The sequence below is a fragment of the Diprion similis genome, chromosome 8 (genome assembly GCF_021155765.1).
Source record: "Diprion similis isolate iyDipSimi1 chromosome 8, iyDipSimi1.1, whole genome shotgun sequence".
Taxonomy (NCBI): Eukaryota; Metazoa; Arthropoda; class Insecta; order Hymenoptera; family Diprionidae; genus Diprion; species Diprion similis.
Genome location: NC_060112.1, coordinates 12,160,618 through 12,174,219, shown reverse-complemented (window position 1 = coordinate 12,174,219; position 13,602 = coordinate 12,160,618). Strand labels below are relative to the sequence as shown.

Sequence of the window (13,602 nt, the reverse complement as noted above, 5' to 3'; positions counted from 1 at the left end):
ATTGGCTCCATACGACGTCATTTTGTGAATTAGATTTATAATTTCCGTACTTCGCTGCATGAGATATCGGCAGAAGTATACACACTTTATCTTTCAATTGGCGAAGGACTGCTATAAATTTTTGTCTTGTATTTATTTAACGACAATAACCGAAATTTTTCACTGCAAATTTTAACCAAGCAATAACTCAGTATATATACATATATACGGATATATGTTAGGGAGAGGAATGTGCAAAGAATGAATGTTCAATTACAAGTCAATGGAATATTATTTTTAAACATTTTTTATTCAAAATATGATTACAATTGAAATAAGCATTTCAAAATAAGATATTTGAAATGCTCTCTTTATTCCAACCTTCGCTGTAAAATTATCAATTTTTTTCCCTTACATTACTGCAAACGTCAAACTATATCTACCATACTGAAAGATATAACTAACTAAATTGTAACGTTATTAAATGAAGAACATTCTCACAGGGATGAATAAAGAGTGATGTTGTATACATATTGTCAATGCGCTCTAAAGGCTTGTTAGAAATATCCTTTTACAATCCAAAAATTTTATCAATCTGTGTCAAAAATTAGGTGGCAGTAAGTGCATCCTTATATTTCGTTATTACTGTGCTTATCTTAATGATTCACATGTTACTCTCAGTACCCATTCGAGTAATGCCACAACACTTCAACGAAAACTTTGAGAGATAAATAGTAAATCGTGTAGTTTGTTGGACAACAATCAGATTTAGGATATTTTATTTCACCTAGTCAAAGTACCGTTGCCTGGTATGTAATTATTCAGGGTACATCGTTCATTAGGAACATTTGAGAAACGGTTATACTATGTGTTTATCCACTCTTTTTTCCTTGTATTTCGTTACAAAACTCAAGTATCTTCCCAATATTGAATATTCAATGAGGATACAGTATAGTAAGCATGGTATCTTTACCTAAAATAAAGGATTTAATCCTGACTGAAATGACAGAAAATGTAATTAATTAGGAAAAATGATTACTGAATTTCTCGGAATATAGAAATACGTAGTGCATTGTTTGAAGTTGATAATCTAACTTATAGCTGTTTATCAAAGATAATGCAAATCAAAAATGTAATTTTCGAAAAATAACCAGATTTTTTGTGTGCATTGAATTTGTGAGCTTTGAGTCATCGTGTCATGAAATATTACACTTATGACACACATGCGTAAATGAACATGATTAACAGCTCAGAATGATAAAAAATTTGATTTCAACACTACAAATATCTAGAGAACGTTTATTTTTACAAAAACGCAATCAATTTCTGTAAATTTTTTATACTCGGTTGTTATTATTTAGATAGAAATGAAACTATAAGTCGGTTCAATTATACATCATATAACTAAACCCGTGAAATATATCATGTATTGAGGTGTGTATGGTAAGACGCGAAGGATAATTACTAACAGTGCCTTTAAAGTAAGAAACAGCTGGCTTAAAGTGTTAAATTAAGTAAGGCTTTGATTTCTGAACACTGAATCAACTAATTTAATAAATGAATTACATATCCCATAAAAATACTCTGTTTGCATAGTTCGATTAAGTTTATCGCATGTCAACTGTCGATAGAATACAAACGTACGTGACCAATATTCACAGTCAAGCACGTAATTTTATATTTACAAACTTACAATCTTATTTACTTTAATTCCTAACAATTGTGTAACAGATTGAATTAAAAGCGTTGACATAAGATATTGTTATTAAGAACTGAGAAATGACAACTGTGTATACATGTATGCATTACAAAAAAGTATTTTCTTTGGCAGCGTCCAAAGTTGTATGAATTTGAATAAAGAATCTTCACTATGTCAGGGGAAGGATAGAGATGAGTTGAAAAAAGAGGAATTTTAATAGAATAATCCAACGATATTATAATGAAAGGCATTGTCTTCCTGGTTCATCCATGCGCAGCACAACCAGTCAACTTTACTTAAATCACATGTTGCTTCTCATAAACCTGTTACAAAGCCGAGGAATATCGCATTTAACACATGTATAATATTTGAATGACCTGCTATAGTGACAATGTAAAAGCAGACATAATCATATTAATAAAAGCATACATTCGTAGGAAATGAAATAACAAATTTCGTGCTTCAATTTTTACAAATACAAATTTTTACATGATGTACTTTAACGGTAGAAAATGAATCGTAAAAGTGCAATAAAATTTGGTTATTTGAAACGTTTCTTCGCCTCTGATGAGAAAAAATATGATAAGCAACATGAAGTCTGTTCATACCGTATCTGATGTGATTTGGTTTCATACTCCACAGAGTTAAGACTTGTCTAAGGTTCTGAACCTCCTGCTTCCTCACCTGGACCAGTTTCATTTCTACTTTCTGTTTGATCACTGGCACCATCTCGTAAAGAGTCTAGAGGAAAGGCTCTTTCTGTAGCTAGAAAATGAACAGCACGTATGAATGAAATCACAAATGAATACAAAATAAAGTTTGATGAACAAACAGAATTATTAACAGGTCAGGAAGACAGTCGACAACTCAGTGTGTATATTTTCTTTTGAACCATAAAACCAGAGTAAATTACGATGAATGTCCGACAGCAATTTTTTGACAGAACATTAAATTACACCTTGCTTTCAACTGGCGCTTTTAACTGGTGCTCGGATCATTCGAATACGATTCAATTTATGAAGCTTGTACTGCAGAAAACAGTTGGGTTTTTTCTAGATTTTTCAGAATATTACTAGATGCTTACGTAGATACTGAATAGGGACTTATTTCAACTTTACCACTTTATTTCGAGATTTTTGAATTGGAATAACATAATTGCAAACTTGGATATCATGTTGGCTGTCAAGTTTTAATGAAATATAAAACTATTGAAGTGAATACATGTGTACAAGTGATGCATTACTCACCAGGATGTGAGGGGTCAGCCATAAGGGAAAACATTGTTTCCTCTGGCATATCTTTTGTCAATTCCTTGAAATGAATGACCTGATCAGAAAATGATTGCCAAAACGTTTGCCCTCCTGATATGGTAAACATAGCCTGTGGAGAAAACGTACACATGTAGTAATAAAGTATTTTCTTCAGAACAGGTTACTGTGCCACTGACGCATAGGAAATGTGAATTTACTTTTGTGCTAAGTGTAATAATTTTCACTTGCTTATGAAATGTAACCATGGTTACGCTTACCTTAAATTTGTTATATATATGTTCAGCCTTTTGCTTAATCTGTTCTGCTTTCTGTTTGAAAACAGCCTAAAATCAGAAGAATATTTTACACTTGCGTTCAACATGAAAAGTAAAGTTCTGTAATAACTTTATTTAATCGAGGAAGGAACAAAATGTGAATGCAAATCAAAGCATTTTTGTTTGAGAAAATTCTTGAAAACCTTTAATAAAACGTCGCTTCAAGTGAAAATGCAGTGAATTCAAAGTAGATAATTGACACAGTCATACTAAACTGTTGAGCTAGAAGAAAAGAAACGTTCTACTTATGCGATTGCTAGAGAATTTTTTTACAAACGAAATGAGATAAGATAAATTTGTTTCATGAAATTAAACCTGGATGACTTTAGTTACTGTTATCACACTTTTATTCCATCATTATTTTATTCTTTAATATGATTTTATTGGACTCTATATCCAACGTATTTTCAACTGCTATTTCATAAAAAAAATTGAAATGCTTACTGCTTCTTCCTCGGTCAATTTCCACTCAGCTAGATTTCCAATATACCTCCGCAACTGGAAAATAGAAATTTTTGAAAAGATGCGATTTAAATATATTTTTCTAATTTTAGTATTTTTTTACCGATTGTAAATTACGATTCTTACCCTTCTAACAGTCTCAACAATGTGGGGGTGTTTTTTAAGCATAAGGGGATCAATTGGGAGTGCGAGCATGTCGTCCATAGCGTGTAAACATTTGTCAGCATCTGCTTTGTCCAAGGCAAGGTTTGACTTGATTTGAGCATCCAATTGCAATAGCTGTGACTCTATGCGCAACCACCTAACAAAAACATGTTACCATAAAAAATTATCTATTTGTTTATAACGGATAAATACTCGTATAGAAAACTTTCTCAGAGTAATCTCAGTTTACTGGATGATGCCAATCAAATTTCGACACCAAATTACGTTACTTGTAAGGCTCAAGGCAAATGAATATAACTTGGTAAAATTGATTACTTTCAAATACTAAAAATCTGTTACCTTAGTTTATATTTTTTGTGATGTAAAACGTTCTCTTTGGACGATGTCTTTGTATCATCACCAGAAGCATGTACATTGAAATCCAAGGAATTCTTTACTTGCTCTGGTAAAATTGCACCGCTCTCTAGCTGCGCTTTCAACTTCATTGCATTTTTAGCAGTTTCCCAATCCCATTGTGCTCGTGCATTTTCATTTTCAAAGGATTTAGGCCTATCCACATCCAGTTTAATGCCAACATATTCCCCGGCAAAAGTGCGAGCCAACAAAAAGCGACCCTGTGTGTCTGCAGACTTGGTCGTGGAAAAGGACTCGCCATCAGTTTCCACTTCATTTGTTTCATCAATTTTCTCTACAGAAAGTAGTTCAGATAAATCTCATGGGCGAAAAATTTTTTTTTTTGAATCACTAAACTGCATTAATGAGGGTCATTAAAGAGCTGGCCACTCAATATTTTCCATGTAATGAAAAAGACTTTTCATACTAACTTTCTGGGGCACTGATTTTATTGGCTTTATTAGAGTCTCTAGATGGAGATAAATCTTTGACACTAGTATCCTCAAGTTTACTTTTTCCTAACACTCTAGGACTTGCGGAATTATCTGAAATAAATAAATAAATATTATCTAATTCAAATTTGATGAAATTAACGATGAATAAATAACGCAGGAATAGAAAAGAAACACTTTTATAAGAGTAGGAAAACATGAAACAATTACCATATTTTTCAGTATCCTTGTCAGAGCTTGAGAAATCAGCAAAACGCTTAGGCTTAATTTTTCTACCACTGCGACTGACAACTTCTTTGCTAGGCATATCGTCATCTTGACCCACAAGCAAGTTTTCATGCTTATTAGGTGTTTCCCCAGCAATAAGAGAAGTAGCTTTGGTACGTCCACCACGTTTTTTTTTTACTTCTGGCGTGGCCTGTTTGATATCAATAGCTATTTATAGCATCTTTGGAGTAGAAAGTACTTTTGTGGTTGCATATTTATCAACACGGAAAAATTGCGACAAATGAGTTTTGCACGAAGCTGTTATCCCCTGTGTTTCTGTTATATTACAAATTGGGGATTTTTTTTTTAATGTAAGGAATTATCGCATGTATCTTTCATGCTTGAAAAAAATACATCGGCAGTTCCTGGTTTACTCTTGGGGTCCATATTGCAACATTACTCTCCTCAATATTATGTGCATAAATTTATGGATTCTCCCTAATTTATAATCTATTAAGAATTATTACTACTTTGTGGAAAAAATAACATACACTCAAGCATACTTCTATGTGAAAATAACATTGTACATATATTGTACCTGCAAAAGTTATTTGGATAATTATGAACGAAGTATCTTACTTGATTACTGGAAGGTGTAGATGAATTTGTATTAGACGCTGCTGGAGTTGACGACGCTTTCCGTTTGACAGTCTTTTTTTTTTCACCCTCATCGATTACCAATGCACCACCCTCTGCATCACTATCAAGTGCATTATCAGATGTACTCATCGTCAACAATTGTTCTGTAGGATTACTATCTTCTAATGTGTCGGTTGCCTGCTTGTCTGAAAGAAAAGATGATCAACACACATGCACAAAGTCCATTTTTAAAAAACTTTAAATTTGGCAAAGATTGTAAAATAACAATGACTTTATTTACGATATGTTACTTATTTACAATTTTTACATGCATCGATACATATTTGACTAATAGTATTATGTGAAAAAAATTCTACCTTTAGGTTCAGGGCCTTTATTGATGTGGCTATTTCCATCATTTCCAAGTTCATCTTCTAGTTCCTGCAAACCCTCGTGGAAGAACTTCCGTTTCAAAGGTTTGCCAAATTTGGCCTTGTTGTCCGCATAGGCGAACAATTCTTCGACTTTGCACACAGCTCTGTCATAATTGAAAATCAATCAATGGAAAATAAAAGTTTACGAGATTTTCGAACAATTTGTTTCAAGAATGAAATACAGCGTTTTTGGTGTATACAAAATTTAATGACAACACTTACGTTTCACCCGTTCCATAAAAGTAAACATTATACTTTGCATTCTTTGTATTTGCATCTGTGACACTTTCGACCTATGAGAATAAAGATTAACATCATTAAATCACTAAGCAAAACAGCATTGAGATATGAATCATCCATTACTGGAAAGATAATATTTGATACGATTCTAATATTGCAATAGCAGTTGAGAGCTAAATTTGATATGCAGATATTTGCACAAGTGTACCATCTTAGTTAAAAATGTTGACCATGGAGACAAAGTCGCATTCACAGTTTGAAACTAAATGCTTGAACATCTTAAAAAATGCTCATTAGTAACTTGGCTTTACTACTTATGTAAAATAATGTTTAGAAATAAATTTAAGTCAAGATGACAATTTGTAAGATGAGAGAGTCTCGTAATCAAATGCAGTTGAAGTCAAAGCGGTTATTACAAGATACAAAGTGTCTAATTAATCCAAAACCTTGAAGACTTGATAAATGAGAATTTCAAAATGATGTAATTTGGCATGAGATAGCCTCAGAGTGATAATTCAAATACAGCTGACGCTAGCAGCCAGAGTTGACGTCTAAACACGCTATAGCTGTGTTTGATTATTCAAACAAGCTGTTGTGCAATTCGGTCTTTGCTGCGAAAGATCAACAATAGAATATTAATAACGGTCCGATGACTTTTCAACTTAAGAAGACTATTATATTAGATTGAAACTGGTGCAAATATGATTTTTGAATAATAAGCTAGTTACATATGCGCAAATAATATTCTTTCAGTCACAATTTTCAAATGGTCAGTGTTTTTGGTCTCAGCAATACCATAGTAACAGTAACTTCACCTTGATTCGGTGCGAAAATGGATAGGGAACACAGCATAGAGGAAGTGAAATGCTTAATACTGAATCGTAAAAAGTGGGAATCTGACATGAACAAAAAATGACATATGGTATCAGTTCAATAGACGTATGCTTGATTGATAGTAGGTATAAGTTACAGGCATTAGTTCGAACAAGTTTTTCTGAGTAGACTAAAGATAGTTGACATCATGATTACGAATGTCGGAAACATGGCGGCTGGTTAAATTGTTCCACCTACACGAGAAGTAATGATGTGCAAGTGCGTTACCGTGGTGATAAAGTACATAGCTTTTCTCAGGGAATAAGTTGCAGTCTCAAGATAATAGGAATATGCTGACTCTGTGCGACGTCAGCTAACCTATTTTGAAGAAAATAATGGCGGTCTTTTTGTACACCTGATAGGTATAAAATGTTGATACTGCATGTGATTGATAAAGTTGTGAGTATGTAATTGTAGTTGTGTATTTCAACACTGGAATTCGGACGCGCATTAAGGCCTGACGATCTGCATGATATCGACGCGGTTTAATTTGAGACACGTTGGCATGGTGAAAAATGAAGTATGGGCAGGAAATTTTGAGTTAAAACAATAATTATGTAAGACGATAAGTTTAAAAACAAACTTACTTTGGCTGGCCATGGTGGGTAACCTCGAACTTTCGCAAACACTTTGTCGCCAGCAATAAATTTCCTCTGCAGCTTAACCATGTTGTGAATATATTACCGAGCGTATCCAAGCTGCTTATAATTCATTCAATGTAAACACGAGCAGTCACACCGTGCTAATGTACGAAGAACATTTCTTCGTTTCGCGGTACAAGCACTTCTTTTCACCTCATCAAAAACCAGATGCGAAAAACAGTGTAGAAACACACACACAACGCGATGCGCGGCCCTGCGGCTTTTCGGTGTTGCGTATTTGCGTCACTTGCGCGTGCTGAGTGGCACTTGCGGCCCGCCGAATTTTTCGATTGATCAACTTTGAAATACTATATTTTTACAATATTTCAAGGCTCTGAGTATCGCCACAACCGTACACCATATATCGATGTAATCCTGAATCCCGTTAAAATCCAAATATGACTTCTACAAGTCGTTGTAAACAAAACGTTTGCAAGCTTTTCTTGTATCCAAGCTTGATGGGGGACGGTGGCGCACGGTCACGTGACTTTCGACGGCTGCTGTCGTTTCGTGGTTAAAAACAAGGGGGCAGTGCTGTAGTCGAATGATCCTCGCGTTCCGAAATTAGCTCTCAGTACAGTGAACGATTTTTTATCTCTTTTGCGCTGCTGAGTTCGTACGTAGCTCTGCCTCTATCCTAGGGAATTTTTTGCGCTGTCAGCTAGTTCGATCACTGAGTTTCGGAACGCACTGTATAGTATGTATGGAATGTATATTTAGATATTGGCGGCCGGCGGGTCGGCCTATTAAATTTTAGTGGTCAGCCATGCTTAATCATAAAGTTTCCCGCTGAATTTGAATGACCTAATTTAGGATATTTAACACTTATCTACTGATATAATTTATTTCATAGTTTATTCATTTAGGAATTGTGGGTAATGGATCACAAGAAGAAAGATTGGTTTCACTGCATCTGCCTTCGGATCCGGCGACGGACGATATCATTGAAGCGGGTTGTGTTTCGGAAACCTACTATGAGGGCGGATTTACGGAAGTGCTGCAATCCAGTAGTAGGTGGTAAACACAGCATCTAAGTATTTCTTTTAGATTTTTCCAATGTATAGTAGTTCTTCAATTCAAATTCAAAATGTTTCCCGTATAAAATAAAGTCAGTAAAAATTATACATAACCTTGAAATTCAAAATAATTACGAAATATTTTTTAACAGCGTCACGGTCGACATTAGGCACAGAGCAACCCCACGTTATCTTTGACCGTTGTGATTTGCAGGACGATAATTTATGATGACTAGAGTAATCACTGACGCAGGACGCTACTTGGAGCGTGCTCAGGGTTTGTTTACGTTTTACTTCTACCATATCGTAGCGCTATAACTTTAGCGGCCATTTCTGAAACTTGTGCCTCAAGCACGGCTTCACAGACTCATCTCCAGGACGGGTGTATAGGTTAACGATCCTGTACTTTGTGTGTACCGTTCCGTTTTACAGTGTTACAAACACCGGGTTCTATTCCGGAACAACCTTCGTAGTGTGCTGGAAGCCGCTATATACCTATATTGGAAGCACTGAACTCTGGCAGTGAAAAAAGGAACATATTTACCCTATGATAGTATGATGGTCGCTGACGCGCGTTTGCTGTCACAATACCGTCAAACATACACATTTCATGTAATCAGAGAAAAAAAATATTAGGGTCTGGCGAAAGAAATCCTTTGTTCACATTATTATCGAAATTGATAGCTAATATGTAACTGCTACAGTCATTTTTATCTTTTCATCAGACACGCAAAAATATTTAGGTTACGGCTCGTAAGTTTAATTTGACGTCACCGTTCGGCGTTTTAACGTCATTATTCCGTAGTCTAAACTAGGAATAACTAGCAAACGTAAAAATTTAAAAATTCTAAAAAAAGTTTACAATTGAACTTGTCTGTGATATTCTAAAATCTGCAAAAAAAAACAAAAACAAGTGAATTGCTACTGGAGTTTCAAAGTCATGTCAGGTTGTATGGCGTGAGGACATCACGAAGTAATAACACAAACAACTCGCCTAATCAGGTAATTTCAACACTCTAAGAATGCTACCGCTTCTCGAAGCGTTACTTTCATCTCAGTTTAAGCCAGCGATACAATTATTTTTATCTATTTATTCAGTTCATCACTTCTATTATCACATGCTTTATATTTATTTTACCGCCTTTCGTTGTTCTGTAATCGTATAATGTTTCTTTTCCTTAACAACAATTTCTTCCTGCGAATAATTAATATACATAACCTCGAAAAATAGGCAGGACTTCCAGCAGTTACAATAATCTTAGATGTGTCCTGAAGTTCTATTCGTATTTTGGCGAATTCTACAAGTTTTCCCTTCTCTTACACGTAGACAAATGATCAAAGAAGAGTTTCATTTGAACAGTTCTCTTGAGATTGTAGCTTCTTAGTAACGAATATTTGCTTATGAAGTAACGTCTCAAAGTTCTGTTTTCGTTTATCTCTCAGGTTACATACGCATTCATTACCGTTGAAACCAAAAATGGCTGGACAACAGCACCCGTTTCCTTCCGGATTCCCATCTGCCCAACAAGCTGCCATGCGGACACAGTTTGGTAGTGGACAAATGGTCCCTGGACTTATGGGCGCACAGCAAGGTGAATAAAACAAAATAATTGATTTATCAAATTGAGGAAAATCACCAGAAACAGTAATCTCCACAAAGAAAAGTTGTATGCTCACAAGTCAGAATAAACATGTTTGACTTTTGTTATTTGCAAATTATTATTGTAATACTGCCATTTATTTGTAATAAGTGCCATTTTATTAAACTTTGTTTTATCTTTAAAAATATGCATGTCCATGTACAATTCGTTGGATCTAGATCTGAATATTTGTTAACATGACCTTCGAAGCATTTCTAATAATTACTCGTTTGGATTTTCAATACAAAGACTTTCTTACGGGTAGGTGAAACCCAGCATATAGCTTCCGCTTAATTGTACCGAAACTAAGTTTCAAAGGACATCCGATTTTAGGAATGGTAAGTCCACAACAGTTTGGAGTAGGCGTGGGAGTCGGCGTCGGTGTCGGAGGTGTTAATTCGAACACTATGGGCATGCCCAGCGCACAACAAGTTTTAGCTCAACAACAACAGCAGCAACAGTCAGTTGCCATGCAACAGCAAATGCAGCAGATGCAACAGCAGCAGCTGCAGTTACAACAACAGCAGCAAGCTGCTCTTGCACAACAAAATAATCAGGGTGGAGGAAGCCAGGCTACGACTCCTCAGACTCCTGTACCACCTACACAACCTCCGGCTCAACAACAACAGCAAAACAAAGAATTTAATACTGCTAGTTTATGCCGGTTTGGACAGGAGACTGTGCAAGACATTGTCAGTCGCACTCTCGAAGTTTTCCAGACACTGAAAGTCATACAGCCACCTAATGGTAAGCGAAACTAAAGTTTTCTCAAATCAATCAAATTATTTTTGGAACGTAGATGTATAGAAAGATAGAGTAATCTCACCTCTCCATTACCTATAACTATGTTTTTATACAGAGGAGCCTCTTAGTCAAATTTCCAACTAATTACTATTTAAGGAATCAAGTAATTTTTAATGCATATATATTTCTTGTTCAAGCAAACTTTTACTTCAACTATTTTGTTACTGTATTGTGATTATTCGATTATTAATTGTTTTATGTACAGGTACAGCACAGGGAGCAACTATCGCTAATGATAAAAAATCAAAGGTGCAAGAACAATTGCGAATGTTGAAATTGCTGTTTAAACGTTTACGATTGATCTATGAAAAATGCAATGAAAACTGCCAGATACCAGGTATGGAGTACACCCATATTGAGAGTTTGATTCCGTTGAAAGAAGAGTGGGATATGAAGTCAGATGAAAAGAAAACATCTGAATCTTATCGCTTGGCTTGTGAAGAGAGCAAAGAAATTATGGAGGTTTGTGTAATTCTAATGCCATGTTTAAAATTGGATGAAAGTCTAGAGTCTTTACTGATGGGTGGAATCGCAGAAATTAGAAAACAGAACGTTTTTAAACGTTCAACATAAGAAAAACCGGTGTTCTAAAAAAATTTTCGAATGAAACTTTACTCTTGGAATTTTTCTAATATCAGTAACATCGTTTATTGCAGCAAGTGGTACTGAAGAACCGACATCTCAAGGAAATAATAGATCACCTAAGACGAATAATTTCCGAGATAAACACAATGTTAACGATGCGACGTTCCTAGTGTGTGATAAAAGATTAATGTTTCAAGTGTACATTTCGATTTTCACAATAGAATATTGAAAAAAAAAAAAAAATTGCGCATATCGGCAATCTGTAGGAAATTGTATTCTTGTACCAAAGGATTTGACAAATGATGCAAAATTTGTTGTATCATTTGCAATTACAATGTGCGTGAGTTTTTTTTTTTCAAAACCCAATTACCGTGTTGCCCCGAATGTAAGTCGAGGTTTTTGGTAAGCGACTTTACCATCAAAAACCGTACTCGACGTATATTTGGGATCTTTTAGGGGATTTGCTTTATCAACTGGAAATTTCGTTATCGACCGATAATTGTAAAATTCTTGCACTGCGCGTGCGCGCCTAATCTCGAAAATCGAAAATTCGAACTTCAATTTTTTTCAAAGCATCAGTCTGAAGTTGGAACAAACAAATTGTTATTAGATATTTCGTGCGTGCAATAATTGAAAAAATGAATGTTCGGAGTGCGAATAGAGTGGAGTGTAGAGGTTTACTGACAAATCAAGTGAACAAAAACGTTCGTCATACTTATGATGCGAACTTTAAACTAATAGTTGCGCGGGAAGCCGAAAACACTAACAATTGCCGATCTGCGTTAAAATACGATACATCAGAAAAAATATGGAAACTTCGTGAAAATGGTCAAGTGATTATCGCAACACTATTATGTTGATCTGTCAGAAGGCTTTAAATCTTCGGCAACCTTATTGTGAATGCGCAGACTTGTTGGGTACAAAATGTCGAACATCAAGTTGTGAGTTTGAATTAATTAATTTATAATGAATTCAGTCATATTGTGTAAGAAGTGGAATTCTTTTTCGAATTTTCAATAAGGCAATACAATAATAGGGATACAGGTTGCTTCTTATTGTTGGCTATCAAATAATTACACAATTGATTCAAGATTATGTGAATGTCATAGGTTACTGGTATCATAAAATTATATCAGAATACGAAATTTGGTTTTTTGTTACAATTTCTGCAGTAACGGGAGCATGAAAAACGCTTAAAAAATACGTTAAAAACTACCTCATCCTAGTTAAATATCTTGAAAGTGAAAATAATAAGAATTAAAATATATAGTGTAAAATGAGGTAACTTACTATTCCAATTACTATATTTCCTTCTGACTTTCCATTCATGTAGCGATCTTCTCTGCGGAGTCCATTTGGCAGTCGACAAGTGGTGTGTGAGCTTTTGAGTACGCAGGAGGGTGAGTGTCATGGAAAATCAATTTACCGTAAACAAATGAACTATTCGCTGGAAGTGAACTCGATGAATTCCGACTGGAATAAACTTTTTTTTTTTTAAGTTTCTGTACTTCTTTAATTCAATTTACACACTCGTTCAATTATTGCAGAAATGTAAACCTGCAACAGTTTAGAGTTTATATCCCTAATTCCAACAGTCGCCTAGTGGTCAAAGTTTGGTTTTTTATTTATTGAATTTGTACCTAAAACTGGGATTTATGCAAGAACTTCCAATTTTGGCAATACAGAAATAGATACGGCAACATCTTGAATATCTCTGATTTTCGAGAATAAGGTTTTGTTTGAAACAATTTAGGAAGAGAAAACTATGAGTGTAAGAAAATATTATCG

At 34.8% G+C, this 13,602-nt stretch overlaps 2 protein-coding genes across 3 annotated transcripts; one reads left to right on the top strand and one right to left on the bottom strand.

Annotated features, from left to right (window-relative positions):
• Positions 1–274: 274 nt before the first annotated feature.
• LOC124408796 (PC4 and SFRS1-interacting protein) lies at positions 275–8,236 on the bottom strand. 2 transcript variants are annotated; one of them, XM_046885985.1, is made up of 13 exons: positions 7,716–8,236; positions 6,238–6,308; positions 5,959–6,119; positions 5,582–5,787; positions 4,946–5,153; positions 4,715–4,828; positions 4,230–4,578; positions 3,852–4,026; positions 3,708–3,761; positions 3,207–3,272; positions 2,926–3,058; positions 2,287–2,443; positions 275–2,055 (listed from the first exon to the last, which is right to left on the bottom strand). In XM_046885985.1, exons 1-12 carry the CDS (start codon positions 7,794–7,796, stop codon positions 2,334–2,336), a joined length of 1,728 nt encoding a protein of 575 aa, XP_046741941.1. In that variant the 5' UTR covers positions 7,797–8,236; the 3' UTR covers positions 275–2,055; positions 2,287–2,333. The 2 variants fall into 2 exon arrangements, with proteins under 2 accessions (XP_046741941.1, XP_046741940.1); XM_046885984.1 differs by having other exon boundaries at positions 275–2,001; positions 7,716–8,235.
• A 1,389-nt stretch (positions 8,237–9,625) lies between these two features.
• Positions 9,626–12,041, top strand: LOC124408792 (mediator of RNA polymerase II transcription subunit 30). Its single transcript, XM_046885981.1, has 5 exons — positions 9,626–9,787; positions 10,229–10,377; positions 10,759–11,172; positions 11,435–11,691; positions 11,886–12,041. Exons 2-5 carry the CDS (start codon positions 10,263–10,265, stop codon positions 11,982–11,984), a joined length of 885 nt encoding a protein of 294 aa, XP_046741937.1. The 5' UTR covers positions 9,626–9,787; positions 10,229–10,262; the 3' UTR covers positions 11,985–12,041.
• The last annotated feature ends 1,561 nt before the right edge of the window (positions 12,042–13,602 follow it).